The 19,610-nt window shown below is 39.4% G+C and overlaps 1 protein-coding gene across 2 annotated transcripts in view; it reads right to left on the bottom strand.

Annotated features, from left to right (window-relative positions):
- Positions 1-19,610, bottom strand: part of JPH1 (junctophilin 1) — an 87,141-nt gene that overhangs the window by 23,723 nt on the left and 43,808 nt on the right. For both annotated transcript variants that reach the window (XM_054595664.1, XM_054595663.1), the window contains exon 3: positions 892-1,010. In XM_054595664.1, coding sequence (XP_054451639.1) covers positions 892-1,010 — 119 coding nt within the window. The remainder of the gene's footprint in view (positions 1-891; positions 1,011-19,610) is intronic.

Genomic DNA, 19,610 nt, shown 5'->3' with positions numbered 1-19,610 from the left:
AACCAAATGTGTATTGAACAGGTATGTTGTGCAGGGTGCTGGTTATCCAGTTTGATTTAACAGAAACTGATGTGGGAAAAGTCTTTACCAAGAAAATATAAATTTTGATATTTAGAAATTTAGAATATTTTTGGTATCTTCTTTTAGAAATCTATTGAACCTTCAAGTATCACCAGAAAGATGTTCTTGATAAAACAATGGAGAAACACACATAAAAATGACTATTGCCCTTTTATTAATACCAGCATATTATAGAAAGAAATGGAGACAGCCTAGTTGGAAACCACTAGGAAGTGGCTTCAATATTTAAACCCATTGCAAATATTTGCTTATTGCTATTTTATAGCACTCAAGAAGCAGAAAACCAGGACTGACTTATTTTCTGAGGTTGTCACTTTCACTGCATCAATGATGACATACATTGTCACCTCAACCTGTAATGAGTCACATGTTTTTATGTGGTATGCTTCTATACCTCCTAACCACATTCCTGTGAACTTTAAGTATACTGAGAAACATACAGTTACTATTGGCTCTTCTCTTACTGCCTTTGATTTGGGGTATTTGTTACAGCATCCACACTGGTCACTAAACACTCACACACTTTCTTAGAATCAGGGATGAGAGTTGGATTCCCATCTCCTTTACTGCTATCAGCTCACAGTTTGTCGGTGGAGGGTGGGAAGGCAGGAGGGGAGATACACTAGGGAATAAGCTGAATCTCCAGTGCTAAGATTCAGACTACAAATATTTCTAATTATGGTCCCACTTGTTTTCTAGTATTTCTGGGAGCCATGAAGTACAGACATTTCAGTTAAATGGAAAATAATCAAAAAAGGAAATCAGAGGCAATGCTCTTACCTCTTCTACCACAGGACAACGTGATCTTACCTGGCTGGTAGAAGTCAGGCGACAGCTCCCTGGCCACTGCTCTTGCGATGTCACTCTCCTGGCGGGCAGCCAGCGCGGCCTGGTCCGCAGCGTCAGCTTTGGCTCTGGCGTGTGCAGTCCTGCAGGGAGCACAAAGGACCAGTCATCAGGGTGGCACCTTGCTAATTACATGCTGACAAGCAAACTGGCTGCAACCGAACAGAAATGCTAATTGTGATCTGGCCCTGCACCTGCACCAGAAAGTCTTACAAGTCCTCTTACTGTGACTTTTCAATGAAGACAACAAGCACGAAACTACCAATAAAATGCCTGAATCCTTCTTTCAAGAGATAAGAAGGATAAGCAAGTTCTGTACACCTTGATGAAAAACTCACTGGTTACAATCTCCCATTGACTTTGGTGGCCATTCTTCTCCTAAACCATGGAGAGTAGAATTAGAGCATAGAAGTCAACACAGTGTTTCTAGATTTAATCCCTATGGTGGAATTTGACTAAAATGGGTCTGTCCAGTGTTACACTGGTAAAGTTGCTATCTGGTGGGGCAGGGGTGTAAATTCTGATATATTGCACTGACAATTTCCATGGTGTAAATACTCCATGGCCAATTTCGGGCTACCAGAGTCATGGCACTGAGTGTGTAGTTGGAAAAGATGCATGCAATTGGCTCTCACCAGCCTGCAGGAACAGAGCTCTGGGCTTGTTCTAAGAATGTGCTCAGATGGGTTTGAAGGAGTTCATTTATTTGCTCTTTAAGCACGTTTCTTGGGTAAAACAAAAAGGAAACAAGTGGAGAGATGAGGAGGAAATGGACTTTCCAGTCTTCTGCCCTCTTCTAGGCACACCTTCTCTCACTGAGACCTCTTATAGTTCTAGAGGACTGCTGCGAGGGAGAAGGCAGTAGGGAGAACAATGAACTTCTATGGCAACAAGAGGGAACCGATTTCTCCCTGCTTGAGAAGAGGGGATTTGGAGGGGGTGACTGAGAACTTCAGGCTACCCACTTCTAAAGGAGAAGGCTTTGTCTAGTTAGTACATAGATGATGATCATGAGCACCTATTTCTTATAACTTTGTAAGCTCTCTATTCTATTTCATGAGCACAAGGCAGGGGTATAGATAACTATAAGTAACAACTTAAGCCTTAAAGTGCTTAGACTTATTGCAGAGAGAGGAGTTGGGAAATGGCACTGTGCCCTTGCTGGTCTTAGGAGAGAAAACACAGATGGCAGCTGGAGGAGGCTAGCAGACGGAGTTCCGTGAAGAAGAAACAGGAGGGTAAGGTCTGACCTGAGACCATGTGCTAACTGGTAGGAGGCCCCATTCTCCAGTTACTTTCTCCAGCTGTGCCCTCTCATCCTGTGCTCTCATGGGGCTGTTTCACTCCTAGTTACGACCTACCCTGGAGCCTTGATGTACTAGACATAAGCTTCATGAAGACTGGGATTTTAAAGTTCTGGTCCTTGGCTATATGCCCAACGTATAGAACACTGCCTAGCACATAGTATTTATTGAGGGCTCACTTTATAAATAAAGGAATGAAATAGTTATGTAGTTACTTACACATGAATGGACTGACAAAACGATACAGAGAGTATAAAGATCAGTGGTTGCCAAGGGTCCAAGGTGAAAGGTGAGGGGTAACAGGTGGATCATGGGCTTTTTTAGGGCAGTGCAACTATTCTCTGTGACACTTGTAATAAGGGATACATGAGATTATGAATTGTCAAAGCCCACTGAACTATACAGAGTGAACCCTAATGTAAACCATGGACTTTAGTCATACTAATGTATCAGTACTGGTTCGTCAATTGTACCAAATGTACCCACTAATGCAAGATGTTAATAATAGGAATGTAGGTGTGGGAGAGGAGGCATATGGGGCCTCTCTGTACTTTCTACTTGGTTTTTCTGTAAACTCTAAAAATAGATTTTATGTTTTTAGAGTAATGCTCTAAAAAAAAGCATTACTCTAAAAAAAAAATAAAATCTATCAATCAAAAAGGAGTGGATCAATATCCAATCATCAAGATTGTTATTTTGGAATCCTAAAGGATGTTTTAGATCACCTGTCTAAAGGGTTTCGTGAAATGGAGATAAAATCAAGAGGGTTACGGCACATTCCTAAACAACTGGCTTTGTCACTCCTGCAGGGCAGTCATCACTGATGACAGGTGATACTTTAGTCACATGTGTGGGGCCTGAGCATCTATGGAGGCCTCTATTATGTTCTTTCAGTTTCCCAGAATCTCAAGTCTTTTTTCCCAAAATTATTTTTCATCTCACCAGCTATTCTTTGAGCTCAATTATGTCCACATAATTAATGAAACCGTAAGAGTATAGTTTTGCTGCCTTATAATAAAACCTGTTAGCCCTTCAATGAGAAATTCACAAAACTCAAGTACCAACAACTTATTCTGATACAATCACAACCTCCCACCAGAGTGTCAAATAAAATAGTATTATTTCTGCCACTTTTTACAATATGCAAAACTGGAACACAAATACAGCTTAACCTTTCTGCAAATGTATTTTGGAAGCAGAGCATCAGTGAATCCTTAACCCTTTCCTGCTTTACGTGCTCTTTCCTGTAACACCAAACAGGGAGGGAGGACCTTTCCATCCAGTGCCATTGCTGTGTCAATGCTCCTGCACTGCTGGCAACATGAGTCAAAACCATGCTTGACCCGGAAACCAGAGGTCTGTTTGGGAGCTTTCAGTAGCCTTGGATCTGATGACAAGAAGTAGAAGAGAATAGGAACCCACTCTGACTTTGCTGTCACCACCAGCTTTGTGTGGCCAGACCACTGGTATGTCTAGATTTTGCCCAGGGGAAAATCTGGGCTTGACTCTGGCTCATGTCAATGAATTCATGCGTTCAAATCCCAGGCTCAGTTCCAGAGCAAAGTATGGCCCCTTTAATCAGCCAACTCGTAAGACATGCCATTGCCTTACTTATGGGTTGGGGGATGGGGCTTCAGGCTGGTCAGTCTGGGAAGATGAGCTGAAACAGCTCACAGTGAGTGGATGCCCTGCTGCTGTTGCTGGTCACATGGAAAACACACACACACACACACACACACACACACACAGCCCGAGAACCTTTCATTCAATCAAAAGACTGCAGACACCATAAATCTTCAGACCCTCACCATCCTTCAAATGCCATCATCATATACACTCTCTCCTGTAAAATGGTCAAAAGTAAGAGAAAAGCAACTTCTCTCGGGCATTTGCTGTTGACTTTATTTCAGGGTCTTATTTTTGGAAATAAACCAAAGTTTGAACTTGTAGAGAGTTACTATGCAGGAGTGGAGAGACCCGGATAGCTGGGCAGCTGGTGAAGCTCACGCAGCAGCTAAGAGACTCCCTCCTGGACAGGAGCCCCGCAGAAGTCACCTGTGAACGGCCAAACAGTGAATGTGGGATTTCCAAATGTTAGGCATTATCTGTACTTAAGAACTAAATTACAACTTATTTTCCCAAACAATAACTTTATGAAAATCTGAGCTGCTTTTTCCTTAAATGATTGAGAGTGTTTTTTGTTACCTTACTCAGAACAAAATAGCCTGGTTTTCCCAATATTTCTTAAACATTATACTCCTACCAAAAAAAGCATATAAACAATACATTGAACATGCCCAGCTAAGGTAACATGTGGATCCCTTATGTGTGTACCCCAACTTTTAACACTCACTCTTTTATACATCTTTTCACTGACATAGCTGATAATGATTTCAATCTAGAAATGACGATGCTGCTCAAGGTGAAACTGCATACAATGTTTATATATTTTGTTTTTTCTACATTTTATACATTCTCTTCCCAACAATAACCTGCTTCAAAAAAATATATGATTTGATGTATTTTTAAATTTGTTATGTATTAAGTCAAAACCAGTTTACCGATCTGACTCTTTGATGACGAAGGCTCGCAGGGGTGTCCAATCTTTGGTGTCTCTGGGCCACACTGGAAGAAGAAGAGTTGTCTCCGGCCACACATTAAATACATTGTGACACGTAATCACACACACACAAAATCTTAATGTTTAAGTGAATTTACAATTATTTTGCACTGGGCTACATTCACATCCATCCTGGGCTGCATGTAGCCTGTGGGCCACAGGTTGGACACCCCTGATTCAGGGGCTGTACATGTGATTTGCTTTTGACATCTAAATATTTTTAAAAAAAATCATTAGAATGTAAAAAGAAGAGCAATCGCACATAAGCATCCAAATCTCAGCTGATGGCAACACCAAAACTCTTTGTGTCTTCTGTGATACCTTCCTTTCTCTCATGCCACACCCACGGTTAGCAAATGCAGTTGGCACTTCCTTCAAAATATATCTCCAATCCAACGATTTCTTATTCTTGTCTCTGGTCACATCACTGCACACCAGGTCACTGAAAAGGCCAAAGAGACCATCCTGCTTTTCTCCTTGTCACTGGTCATTCCATTTCCCTCCTGGTTCTCTTAAAAGTGCCTGACAATAACCAGTATTCTTTCCTGGGTTATGGTATCACAGTAAGAAAACGCAAAATATATGACTTGTTAGCTTCCCTTTTAGACTGTGACAATATTCATTTGAGAGACCTAGATTTGCTAAAACCAGTGATCCTGTGCATGCATTTGTAGCCTGTTTTAAGAAAAAAAATCAGTCTGTTAAGCAAGGAGCATTCTTGATATTAACATGACCTAGGTGGCTCCACAGATCTCAGCCAAAAAAGAAGTCTGATTTTTAAGTCACTGCACCTTTAAGAAACTGGCCTTCCAATCTGGATTTGGTTGTCTCTTAACACCGACCCAGCAAGGCTCAGGATATACTCCTCCTGCTAAGGTACATAGGGTCCCTTAGATGTTTGTCCCAACTTCTAACTTCCAATCTGTTATACATCTGTTCACTGACACAGCTGATAAGCTGATAACCATTTTAATCTAGAAAAACATTATTCTGCTAAAGCTCCATCCTCAGTAAATTTGGGTTGGGAAGATAACTTCTTATGGGCCAATCTTTACATTTATTTGTTCTTGAATGTTAATTTTCTGCCAGGGTTGCTTTTATTTTGTTGTTGTTGTTTTGTTTTTTGTTTTTTAAAAGACAGGAGCTAGCATAGAAACTTTAAGACATAAGTCTTAGGTCCCAGTTAAAAACATGTTACATCACAAGCAACCATTTGTCTTTCTTGCCAGGGCAGGAGTCCATGTCTTCCTTTCCTAAAAACAACATTAAATTATTTGGATATAAAATGTAAATTAAGGGGCTTGATATCCCCATTGAAGTGTGGTATTTGATCTTTCAAAGGTGCCAACTTGCAGAGGTATGATAATACAAGCTTTGAGAGCATTAATACTCAGAGACAAGGCGAAGGCCCATCTAGGCCACAGATAATCTTTGTCCATGAGATCAAAAGTTAAACCATGTTACTTTATCATAAAGATGTCTTTGTAGAATCATAATTCATAGCACACCCTTGGCGTTTTATCAAGAGGAGACAGGAGGAACCAAGATTCATATGAAGAATGTTTATATGCCTTTGTAAAATGTGGTTCATTGTGTGTACCACTATCAAGTTTATAAAGATCTAGGTGATACATTCCTCTTAAAAGTTAGTGCCAGGAAAAATTTTGTCTCTGATGATAAACTGGGGTGCTTCCTTCCATCGTACATAATTTTTATTTCTCTTTTTGTTATGACCACCAGGAAACTTGGAGCGAATTTACCCTCAATCTATGCATATGGTTAGGGTTAGGGTTAATCTTACCTAACTACAAGGCTTTAACATTCCCACAAATCAGGAATGCTACTATAAGTGTGACTCATCATAATGCTCTAGCAAATCCTTTTTGAAAACTGGCAGGATACTGAAAAAAATTACTCGCTTAATAAAGCTCTCTGTTTTCTGAGCTCTAGCCCCTTACAGTATGTTAATGCTCAGGGACTCTTGTAATAACTTGGGGATGGCTGACCCTACCAGTCAACTTCTTGTATAGGACTTTTTTTTCTGTATCTGGAATATTTTCAAGCCTGAAAACGAAGTCCTCATTCTTGAGTACTTTACAGATTTTATTCCCAAAACTTGGTCTAACCTAATAAGCTTAAAGCCTATATCCTCTGGCTATGACAGGTCTAAAGCAGATTTCTAATCCTCAGTTGAAATATGCTAAGTAATTGGCTCTCTTTTACATTATTTTGATTTTTTAGAATTTATCTAAAATTTACTTCCACATGTAATTTATGCAATGAGAAAAATGGCATGTAAAAATATTTAAGGAACATTTTATTCTTGAAATAATTTTCAGAGAAAAGTCCTTTTTAATGAGGAGGGCCATTCTGAAGTTATAAGACATTACCACTTGATGGCAAAAGGGAGGAGGGGGTAGGAGCTGGGTGGAGGTAGGCAAAGGGAAGAAAAGGGGGACATCTGTAATAGTGTCAACAATAAAAATAAAGTTTAAAAATTACCACTAAATAAAATTAAAACTTCATTTTGAATCAAACACCTGCAATCCACTGAATGGGAGAAAATATTTGCTGACCATATATATGAGGTCTGTCTGGAAAAAGTACAACCATGATTAATATAACGAGAAGGGTTTGTGTGACATCAATGTAACCTGGCAGCCAAGGAGAGTGGGCTGGAATGCACATGCATGAACAGTGACGACTTCACTGTGCTTGCCAGTCAGTGGGGGTGGTAGGTGCCTTTGAGTGAGCATGTGTACTGTATGGTCCTCACATTCAAAATGACTGAGTGCGTACAGCCAATTTTGCATTAAGCTTGAACATTCCTCCACAGAAACTATTCGGATGATTCAGAAGGCCACAGCTATGGGCAACTGGTGATTGGTAGCTTCATCACGACAATGCACCTGCTCATGCATCACATCTCGTGCTGAGATTCTGGTGAAACCTCAAATAATCCGGGTGACCTAGCTCCCCTACAGTCCAAATTTGGTGTCTGTGACTTCTGGCTTTTCCCAAAACTAAAATCATCTTTGAAAGGGAAGAGATTTCAGACCATTGATGAGATTCAGGAAAATAAGATGGGACAGCTGATGGTGATTGGGAGAACTGTGTGAGGTCCCAAGTGCCTACTTTGAAGGTGACTGAGATGTCACCGTCCTGTGTACAATGTTTCTTGTATCCTGTTTCTTCCTCAATAAATATCTCTATTTTTCATATTACATGGCTGGATACTTTCTAGACCATCTGACAATGGGTTAGTTAGTGTCCAGAATACATAAAATACTACTACAATTCAATATCAACAACAACAACAAATGGGCAAAGGACCTGAATAGACATTTCTGCAAAGATGACATATAAATGGCCAATAAACATGTGAAAAAAATCTCAGCATCATTTATATTAAGGGAAATGTAAATCAGAATCACAATGAGATACTATCTCACATCCATTAAGATGGTTACTATAAAAACAACAACAACAAAATAACAAGTGTTGGTGAAGATATGGAGAAAAGGGAACCCTTGTGAGCTGGTGGGACTGTAATATGTTGCAGCTGTTGTAGAAAACAGTATGGTGGTTCCCCAAACAAAAACAGAACTACCACTTAATTTGCCAATTCTATTCTGAATATATACCAAAAAGAATTGAGGGCAGAGCCTCAAAGAGATATTTGTACACGCATGTTCAAGAAGCATTATTCACAGTAGTCAAAAGGTGCAAACAACCTGTGTCCATCAGTGAATGAATGGATAAACAAAATGAGATGTACATAGTCACATGCTGTATAACAACATTTGGTCAATGATGGGCCACATATATGACAGTGATCCCATAAGATTATAATGGAACTAAAAATTTCCTATGACCTAGTGACCTCAGCTGTTGTAATGTACCAAAATGCATTACTCGTGTTTGTGGTGATGATGGTGTAAACAGCCTATTGTGCTGCCTGTTGTCTAAGAGCATAGCACATACAATTAAAATAGTAGGCTCGACAGTCTAGATTTGGGGATGTGTACTTAATGATGTTCACATGATGGCAGAATCACCTAATAACACAGTTTTCAAAATGTATCCCCGATGTTAAATGGCCCACGGTTGTACATAAATGGAATATTATTCAACCTTAAAGAGAAAGGAAATTCTGACACCTGTTTCAATATGGATGAAACTCAAAGACCTTATGCTTAATGAAATAAGCCAGTCACAAAACGACTAAGATTGTTTGGTTCCATTCATACAAGGTCCCTAGAACAGTCAAATTCATAGAGTCAGAAAGTAGAAGGGTTGTTGCCAGGGAATGGGGAGGGAGAATGATGAGTTATTGTTTAATGGGTGTAGAGTTTTAGTTGTGCAAGATGAAAAAGTTCTGGAGATTGGTTGCATAACAACATGGGTGCACTTAACACTACCGAACTATATATACATTATATACAACCCTCCCATTCAGTGGGTTATATAATATATGTATAAAAAATAAAGAAAACATAGTTACTGATGTACAAGTATTTCTAGAGCATCCTATGTATCCAGAGGATGTGAGGAGAAAAGACCAAAGGTTGGTCTCTCAGATGAGAAGCTGCATGAATCCCAGGTGGGTGTCATGAGGGGCTACAGCTGTAAGGAAAGGAGTAACCAAAAGATGTGAAAAGGGAGGAACTGTCAGAACTTTCAAATATGAGGGCAGCCTCCAGGTCTTTGTTGCCAGCTCTTAACATGAAACCTTGCACAGAGGCTGTCCTCAACAAATACTGGGCGAATGGAGAAAAGGGTAAGAAGGAGAGCCCCAAGATTTGTAACACGGTATGCAGATGGATGGCTTTGCTGTGCAGGTGAGAATGGGAAACGGCCTGAAGATGGTGACAAGTTCACATTTAGACAAGTAGGACCTTACACAACACAGGTACTCATAGTTGGAAATACAGGACTGAAATGCAAAGCAAAGGTCAAAGTTACAAACAAGAAGGTGGTCATGATGATCACAGAGGATGATTTCATAAAAGGTCAATGAATCCATCAAGTAAGTGAGTCAAAAAAACAAAGACCTGAAGGCAGACAAAAGTGCCCATGGGACTTGATGGAAGACATAAGGACATATATGAACTGAGAGGCAGCAGGGTACAGATGAAGGATGGCTTCTAAGCAAACCATTCAAAGTTCTTGTTCTTGGTTAAATCCAAGCTCCTGTTAGGAAGTAAGTGGGCCAGACTGGAATTTGTCCCTTCTCTGAAGCAGCATTTGCTGTGACATGTGTGGTGACAACCTGAGGAAGGGGTGGTTTGTCAATCCCGCCATGAGCTGGAGAAGGGTAAGGGTCGCAGAGGCTTAGAAGCTTTGAGAGGCCAGTTCTAACCTGAAGGTCACTGCAGGAGCCCGAGGGAATGGGGCTGGTGAGGAAAGGGGCAGAGGAAGTAGAGGAAACAAGTGTTGGCTATATACCGGAGACTTTTGACCCAGAAAGGAAGGAGAAAATCTGAACAGTAACCAGAGGGGTTAACTGGGCCAAGAGAAAAGACATTTCACTTATAGCTTAAGAATACAAGAGTTGATCCTGCTGGAGTTGGGAAGAGAGATGCCCAGGTAACAAAGAAAACGAAGCAGCTTTGAAAAGGTGACAATTGTTGGAATCGGGGCCTAGATGAAGCCAAAGAAAGGAAATGGGGGGCGGGGGGAGTTTAAGAACAATGATGGGTCTATGCAAATGTTTTAAGGTTATTTGAAAGAGACAGAACAGTGGGCTTTAGAACCAGACAGACATGGGCTCAAACCCCAATTTATCACACTGGACATGTCACATTAGCCCCAATTTCCCAACCTGTCAACTGGGGATGATACATCTTACAGAGCTGTTCTGTGCCAGAACTGATTTATATGAGGTACTGAGCACTAACTTGAGGTAGTTCATTAATAAATGGCCACTATTAATTTTCTGCTGAAACTTAGGGCTAGGAAGAAGAGTCTGTAGGCTTAAAGAGGTGAAAATTTGGAATCAGGACCATACAAAAGTTCTAAGGAATGGCAGGAAGGAGTATTAGAATTGTCAGATGGGACCAGGAGGACATGACTTCAGGTCTATACAACTCTGCCTTATTCTCCAGCAGGGCTCTCATTCTGGGAGAAGCAGGAGAGGTAGATGGTGGCTTTGATGGAGGACAGACTTGAGTGAGGAGGATGGGGACAACCCCACCACAAGCTTTGGGTAGGGATTAAGGGTGCATGGCCAACGGTGGACTATGGAACAGCGGAAGTAGATAGGATTACTTTAGGATCAAGTGAAAAATGGGGAGGCAATTTGATAACTATAAAATCACATTATAGATGTAGGTGCTTTTTAATTCATTGAAACAAGGCTTTGTCTTTCCCAGGGCAAATTCCAGAGGAACGGTCTTATCCTGACTAAATTGGGCTTACTACTAGAAAGTATTTCTTTAGTTCAAATTATCAGCTCGTAGGCTTTTGTTAACAAAGGGGCAGTACACTCTTTTAAAGTGGATGCATATTCTTTAAAATGAAACCCGATAGAATCATGACTACATTTTCTGCTGTGACAGAAACACCTAGATGTGCCTGATTAGAACTTTGCAACCTTGGGAACCTGAGACCTTCTGGGTAGTGAGGATGAGAACTGTCATGTCAAGGCTGTTTTGTATTTGAACATCACTGTTATTATGCTTCTTGTCCTTTACGAATGGTCCATATGGGCACAAATTAAAGTATGATGAAGGCTTAAAGCAACTTAAAGACTACCTAATGGTCAAAATGCATCATGGTAGCTAGCTGTGTTCAGCTGAGGCAGGCCTAATCACCACTTACTGCTGCAAATGCTCATTAAATGGGTGCTCAAACTCTCCACTATATACACACACACACGCACTCGGAAAAAAATTAAGAAAACATCACTTACTCCTCCACAATGACAGAAATTCTTTAGAACACCTCCTTCAACTCACAGTGGAAACACATTCTCTTAGGTAATAAAACATCCATTTTCTATATTATATTACCCAAAATGTTTTTCTATTGTCTGTAACTATGTACAATGACAGACATTATCTAGACTTATTATAGTGATCATTTCACAAGATACAAAAATTGAATCATTATGTAGTATGTATGAATATAATATATATCAATTTTACCTCAATAACAAAAAATTGAAAAATTATAAAAAGAATAAAATTAACATCAGTATCATAAAAAAAGGACTCTCTAAAAATCCTGCATTTAATAGTTTACCACTTCTCCTTGTCCTATATGTCAATATGCTTAAATAGTGAACAGTAAAAGGACCTTTTTTTTTTTACTCGGCATTTGATGCTGAACTGTTTCTGAACAGGACCTTGCTTGGGACCAGTTGTGCAAAACCATCCTGCATCTTAAGCTCCATCACATTCAATATACACATTTGAAGTTGTTCAGTTTATGATAGCACTGCTTTGTGAGGAATGCCGAAACAGCAGGATATAGTTACTTTCAGCAAACTAGTTTCATTCACTTCGTGTTTCCTTGTAAAAATTGTAATTCAGTTATAACCTCCACTTACTTCATGCCTAGTCTGTAACAGAAATCACTCAATAGTTCAACTAAGAAGTCCTTAACTATTTTCACTTTATATCCTCAGTGTTTTGCTGAAATAGATAGTGGGGGCTATAATGCAAGGAGCACGAAGGGCTTGCTGATTTATGGTAACCTTCTGGTTTTGAGGAAGTGACTCCTGGAAGTTCTGCTTCATCAGACAGACTAAAATCTGCAATTAGGATGGAAGGGCCTCTGAGAGTCCACATGTTCCCTCCCCTGTGGTCAATTACCTTTCTTTCGGTAGGAGTTCAAGATTCAGAGAGGCTAAGGAACATATTTCAGAGTCATAGCAATTCAGTGGGATGAACGGGCAGAACCCAGGTCTTCTAACCTTTAGGGCAAAACGGAGTGACTATGCTGTGAAGAGATTTCTGAACTAGGGTTCTAGATTTTGCTTGAGCAAACATTCTGTCATAACTTTTTTTGGCTTTAAAAATTCATTCATAGCCATACTTCTATCTTCTTACATCCAGACTCAAAGAGACTGTAGCCCTCTTTATTTCTCTATTCAGTTCTTTAATTTTAATAGATTTGCGATTCCCATTGAAAAATGCGAATTTTGAGATTTTTTTCCCCCTACATATTTTTTTAAAACCAGTTTTGGCTGACTTTCAATTGAAATAACACAGCTTATAAAAGGTCTTACTGAAACCTACAGGGAAGATTTGGTTTCCAGCAAGGTTATTCTTTAGCAGGAACATTTTTAGGTGGTGTTAAAAATACTGCAGATTCATCCAACTCATAGTTGCTTTCCCCAAACCACCAAATTACTAATTAACACCTCCAAATTTAAAAGGAAATATCAAAAGATCATCCAGTTTTTCCTGAATTCTTAAAAAGTTTTCTTTTTTTTTAAAAAAAGAATCTTTCAAAATTTCTGCTGTGATTTTACCTGTGTTTAGCATTTGCTGTGTTAAACTGAGAACTGGAATTCTTTTTGTCCCAATACTCAACAGATAAAATAACAGCTTATCCAAGGACTCTGAAAAAAGTGGAGGCAGAAACAAATATGTAAACCACAGTGACTGATTTGCTGTTTAGTTCTTTTAAATAAAAATAATGTTTCATACAATTTGGTGGGGGCAAAGGCAGGACTGAAGATGAATACATGTACATCGAGGTAAAAATGCTTATGTACTCGTCCTTCATTAAAGATGATGGCAGAAATGCAAGGCAGGATTCAAAGTAAGTAGAAGAATCACGTTAAATTCTGGCTCATATAATAAGTGTATTTTCTTTTTGGTCCTGATAGATTGTCAGTAATCTACTTCAATACCACATCCTTACAGTGCTTATAATACCCAGAATTTTCTTGACCAGGAGCATGCTGTTTGCCTGGGTATCTACTCTAGACACATTCTGATGAACTTTTAACCTTTGTTTTTCTTCATGGTGGAATTAAATTGACTCTGGGGCCTGGGATGTGTGCCTGTCAGTAGGATGGATAGTCGCCTGCTGCAGCCACTTGGGAATGCTGCGTCTGCCTTCTGTGACTCCATTCCTTAGTGACAGATGCATTAACAGGAATGGAACGAGTCCTCACCAATCTGAGATCCACACAGAGTCCAAAAAATATGCAGAAGAATTCCAGGCAGAGAGGGAATGCTACACCACCCCCAAACAAGGGGGTTGTGATTGACACTACGTAAGGATTCCTTTTGAGGCCCGAGAATTCACAATCTACTGACTGCTATCTTGTAACTGGCAGATCATCAGGCTGAACTCAGGAAGGGCCGGGAGAGTTACCTGCCAAACCAAAGTCTGCCCTCCCCCAGCTGGGAGTTGTGCAGGGACAGCCTCAGCATCCAGCTGCTTCACTGGTTTCTCCCAGCTGCCCTAAGGGCCTTGGGTCTAAGCCTGAGCATCAGGCTACACTTTCCAAGTTGTTTCCTGAATGTGCTACATTCTAGCCAGCAACATGAGTGCTGGAAACAGCTCAACCTTCCTTTTCAATATAATCATAGCATCTACCGAAATGACAACAGATTTGGCAGTGAAAGGATGTGGCCTCACCTTATGGCTGCTCTGAGCTATCTGAAATAGGAACGTGAAAATACCCTTGCACTTATGGCAGAGAACCCTGGAGCCATGAGAGGCTCTGGAGGATTCTGGCAGAAACCTGTAAAATGTATTTACATATGACTTAAACCCAAATAATGCTGCAATAGACATAATAGAGTATGATACTACACATTCTTCACTTTGTTCTGGCATGAATGAAATGGGGCACAGAAAATCCTTTTATAGCTTCATGTGGATTAGCTTTGGGTTGACCAGTTACCCTGAAAATGTGAGAGACCTTAAGGAAAGGAGAGACCTATGAGAGTTGATTATAATGTCCAGAGCAAGCCCATCCTTCCTTCTTGAACTATTTCAAAAAACTGAAGAGGAAGGAACACTTCCAATCTCATTTTGCAAACCTATCATTACCCTGATACCAAAACCAGATGAATACATTACAAAAAAGGAAATTACACACCAATATCCTTGATTAACAGAGGTGCAAACATTCTCAGTAAAATTTTAGCAAACTGGATACAACACCATGACCAAGTGGGATTTATCCCAGGATGCAAGGATGGTTCAACATCTATAAATCAATTTGATATACCACATCAACAAAATGAAGGCTAAAAACCACATGTCCATCTTACAGATGCAGAGAAGCATTCAAAAAAATTCAACATCCTTTTATGATAAAAACTCCCTAAAGTGGGAAGGAACAGATTTCAACATAACAAAGGCTAAATATGACAAACCCACAGCTAATACCATACTCCAAGATAAAAACCTCAGAGCTTTCTCCCTAAGATAAGGAACAAGAGAAGGATGCCCACTATCACCACTTCTCAACATATCAATAGTACTGGAAGTTCTAGCCAGATAAGAAAAAGAAATAAAAGCATCTAAATTGGAAAGGAAAAACTAAAACTCTCACTATTTGCAGATGCCATGATACTATATGTAGAAAATCCTAAAAACTCCACCAAAAAACTATCAGAATAAATGAATTCAGTAAAGTTCCAGGGTATACAATCAACATACAGAAATCTGCTACATTTTTATACACCAATAATGAACAATCAGAGGAGAAATTAAGAAAACAATCCCACTTACAACTGCATCAAAAAGTACCTAGGAATAAATTTAACCAAAGAAGGGAAAGATCTGTACTCTGAAAACTACAGAATATTGAAGAAAAAAAGCTGAAATGGATACAAATAAATGAAAGGATATACCACACTCATGGACTAGAAAGACTAATATTGTTAAAATGTCCTACCTACCTAAAGCAATGTAAGAGTCAATGTAATACTTATCAAAATACCAGTGGCACTCTTCTTAGAAGTAGAATAATCCTAAAATTTATATGAAACCACAAAGATCCTGAACAGCCAAAACCTTGAGAAAAAAACAAAGGTATCATGCTCCCCGATATAAAACCCCACTAGAAAGTTACAATAATCAAAACAGTATGTTACTGGCATAAAAGCAGATATATAGATTAATGAAACAGAATAGAGAGCCCAGAAATAAATCCTCGCTTATATGGTCAATTAATCTATGATAAAGGAGGTGAGGCTATACATTAGGGTAAAGATTGTCTCATTGAAGAGAAGTGGTGTTGGGAAAAATGGACAGATACAAGCAAACAATAAAATTGGACTACTTTCTTACATCATATGTAACAATAAACAAACTAAATTAAAGACTTAAAGGCAAGACCTGAAACCATAAAACTTTTAGAAGAAAATATAGGCAGTAAACTCTTTGACATAGGTCTTAGCAATATCTTTTTGTATATGTCTCCTCAGGCAGGAACAAAATAAAAAAAATAAAAACAAATGGGACTACATCAAACTAAAAAGTTTTTGCACAGTAAAGGAAACCCCCAACAAATGACAAGGCAACATACTGAATAGAAGATATTTGGCAATGATATAGTCAATAAGTGGTTAACATCTAAAATGTAAGGAACTCATACAACTTAACAGCAAAAAGACAGTCTGATTAAAAAATGGGCAGAGGACCTGAACAAACATTTCTCCATACAGATGGCCAACAGACATTTAAAAGAAGATGCTCAACATCACAAATCATCAGAGAAATGCAAATGAAAATCACAAAGAGATATCACCTCCTACCTGTCAGAATGGCTGTCATCAATAAGTGACACATGTTGGAGAAGTTAGAGAAGAGGGAACCCTTGTGCATTGTTGGTGAGATTGTAAATTGGCGCAGCCACTATGGAAAATAGGATAGAGATTTCTCAAAAAATTAAAACTAGAGCTGCATATGACCCGTAAGTTCCACTCTGGGTATTTATTTGAAAAAAACACAGCAGCATTATTCATAATAGCCAAGATATGGAAGCAACCTATGGGTCCACTGATAGAAGAATGAATAAAGAAGTTGTGAGATACATGTATATATTGTATATAATAGTAAATATTTTTGTAAATGGCAGGATTTTGTTCTTTTCTATTACTGAGTGATATTTTAGTCGCATTTGATATAGTCCCATTTTTAAATTTTTTCCTTCTGTAATATTTTACTCAGCAATAAAAAAGAATAAAATTTTGCCATTTGCAACAACATGGATGGACCTATAGGGTATTATGCTAAATGAAATAAGCCAGGCAGAGAAAGACAAATACCATATAAGTTTACCTATATGTGAAATCTAAAAAACAAATGAAGAAACAAAATAGAAACAGAACCCAGATAATAGAGAACTGATTGTTGCCAAAGGGTTGAGGCATGGGTGTAATAAAATATATAAATAAAGCTCACTTTCATTCATGTGGAAAAAAAGATGTCTGGGTCTCATTATTTAAATACACTGGGGAAAAAATAAAAGAATAAGCCCGTCTTGCAGAGGCCTCCATTGCTTGAGTATGTGGAGACTCCACTGTCCTGCAGACAGAGCTGCTTCCAGGGAAGAACTGAAATGTCCTAGAAGTGGCATTTGCTCCACAGAGTAAGGCATTGAGAGGCCTCTTTCCGTGCAAGGCGACGAGCAGGAGACAGCGCCTGAAGCTGGAGGCTGGCGAGCTGCTGGCTGCCGCCATCTATGCTGCGAGGAACTTTTACTAATGTTGCGAATGTCCCGCTGGTGCCTGTCTTCCTATGGATACTTCTCCAGGTTTCAGAGCACTTTTGAGTTTGGTTTCCTAAAATAACCATTGCTGGCCTGTCTCTCCTGGCAGCTTTTCAGTGTTGCTAAAATTCTCATTTCATGATAAACTCTTAATGTTTCCTATCTCAAATAAAATTCCCAGCATACTTCGTGATTCACAAATGTCTGGAAATTCTTTTAAATTACTGGCTACTCTGGACACACATAATTCTACTTAATTGTGAATATCACGCTCATTCTTCTTTCCCTGCTCATTACATCGATCCGGCACCCATCGCCATCCTGCGGGAGGCCTCTGCAACGCCGGCGGTGGGACGGCGCTTCTTTTCCCTGGCATTTCTCCCGGGCAGATGCGCACTCTGCGACCACAGTCAAGTGTCAGTACACAGTTTTCTGACACATCCCAGCAAGTGCAGCTCACAGAGATCTTGCATGGCAAAGCGAAATGAAAAAGGTTCGGATGCTGGTTTGAGAGAGAGAGGTCTGTCACACCTTGGGCTCTGAGACGCCGTAGGAAGTTACGACCAGTGACACATTTTAATAAAATAAATAATCTTTCAATTTACTTGTTAAAATTTATTTTTTCCGGTGCCAGCTTAATTCCACAAAGTAGCTTATCTACCTTGGTTCTAAAAGTCTGAAATTAATTTTTGAAGCAAATCTTTCTCATTCTAAATGCAATGAAAAGGCCTAGGCTTATTTTTTTAAAAATCTGCTTTGTCATCTTAAAAGTAACTATCAATTGTAACTATCCATGTAAATGCTATGAGAAGATGAATCTCTGATATCATTAAAATTTCTACAGCAGTATGAAATGTTTGCTTGATAGGCTTAATCTGATAGTGAATTTTGGGGAAAGCTTACATAGATATATGTAAATATATAGTAATTACACATTTTAACATGTGGGTGATTGAAATACAGGGGTGGGTGAAAGTAGGTTCATAGCTGTGAGTACAAGAAACAATGAGTTTATTCTTATATTATTATTAATTATTGTATTATTTATTCTTATTAACCTATTTTGCCCACCCTTGTATATAACTGAACCAACAAATGTGAACTTCTATTACATGTGTCTGAAGGTTGTTTTTGTTTGTTCTCATTTGGGGCAAATAATTAACTGTACTTATTATCCACTAGTAATTTTGGGGGGGAATATGACAGAGTAGAAATCAAGAAAAACTGAAAAACAATCAACCAAAACAAAAAATTTCAGGAATGAATACTTTAAGTGAATGTTAGCTAAAACTCTAGTATCAGTTACTACCACTGCCCTGGTAACTAGTTAACTCAGGGCTTTTCATATTTTTAAATTATAATTATGTACGATAGCAGGCTCCCTTGTCAAGCAAGGCTTTGTTACAGGGTTATTATGTAATTCAATTTATGAGTTAAAAAGGTCTCCTATGCCTGGAAAACCTAATTGCAATGGTATTGTCCTTGCCTTCTGATGAGAAATCATTAAACTGGAATTCAGTAACCAGACTGTAATTTAAAAATAGTAATACAGCACATTTTCATCAGTTTTTTAAATAGCCGCCCAAGCTTCTGAGTGTTTTAACCAGTGTTCTCTCTTACGCTCTGGGTGTTTACATGACCTGATAGGTAAGTGAAGACATCGGAGCAGGGGTGGCCTGCCTGCTATGTCCTTTGGGCCTGTAAAATCCATCTCAATCGCCCATTTTCCTCGTCCCTCAGCCGATTTCTTGGCAATGAGCCCTCCTCCCTGCCATTTGCCACTCGTTCTGGGCTATTTTAATTCTGGACGAGTTGTGGTAGTGGCTATATTTAAATTGGCCTGCTTGGTGAAGAAACATGGCAAATGCTGGTGGCGCCTTTCCCCTTTCTGACAGAATCCAATTGTGCTCTGGCTTTCGGTCAGGCTGTGTGAGACTTGGTACGTCCACAGGGGCTTAACTCCTTCTCTGCACCATCCAGGTGTTCCCTGCCCAGGAGGTGGGGTGAGGTGTTTTTCTGGGAGGGAAGGTCCACGGCAGGGACCCTGGAGCAGTCACCAAAAACAAAAGGG

Source organism: Pteronotus mesoamericanus, unplaced genomic scaffold (assembly GCF_021234165.1).
Source record: "Pteronotus mesoamericanus isolate MK-2021 breed Mesoamerican mustached bat unplaced genomic scaffold, CSHL_Meso_final scaffold_54, whole genome shotgun sequence".
Lineage (NCBI taxonomy): Eukaryota > Metazoa > Chordata > Mammalia > Chiroptera > Mormoopidae > Pteronotus > Pteronotus mesoamericanus.
Note: the sequence above shows the minus strand (reverse complement) of the source record. Positions and strands in the feature narration are given on the sequence as shown.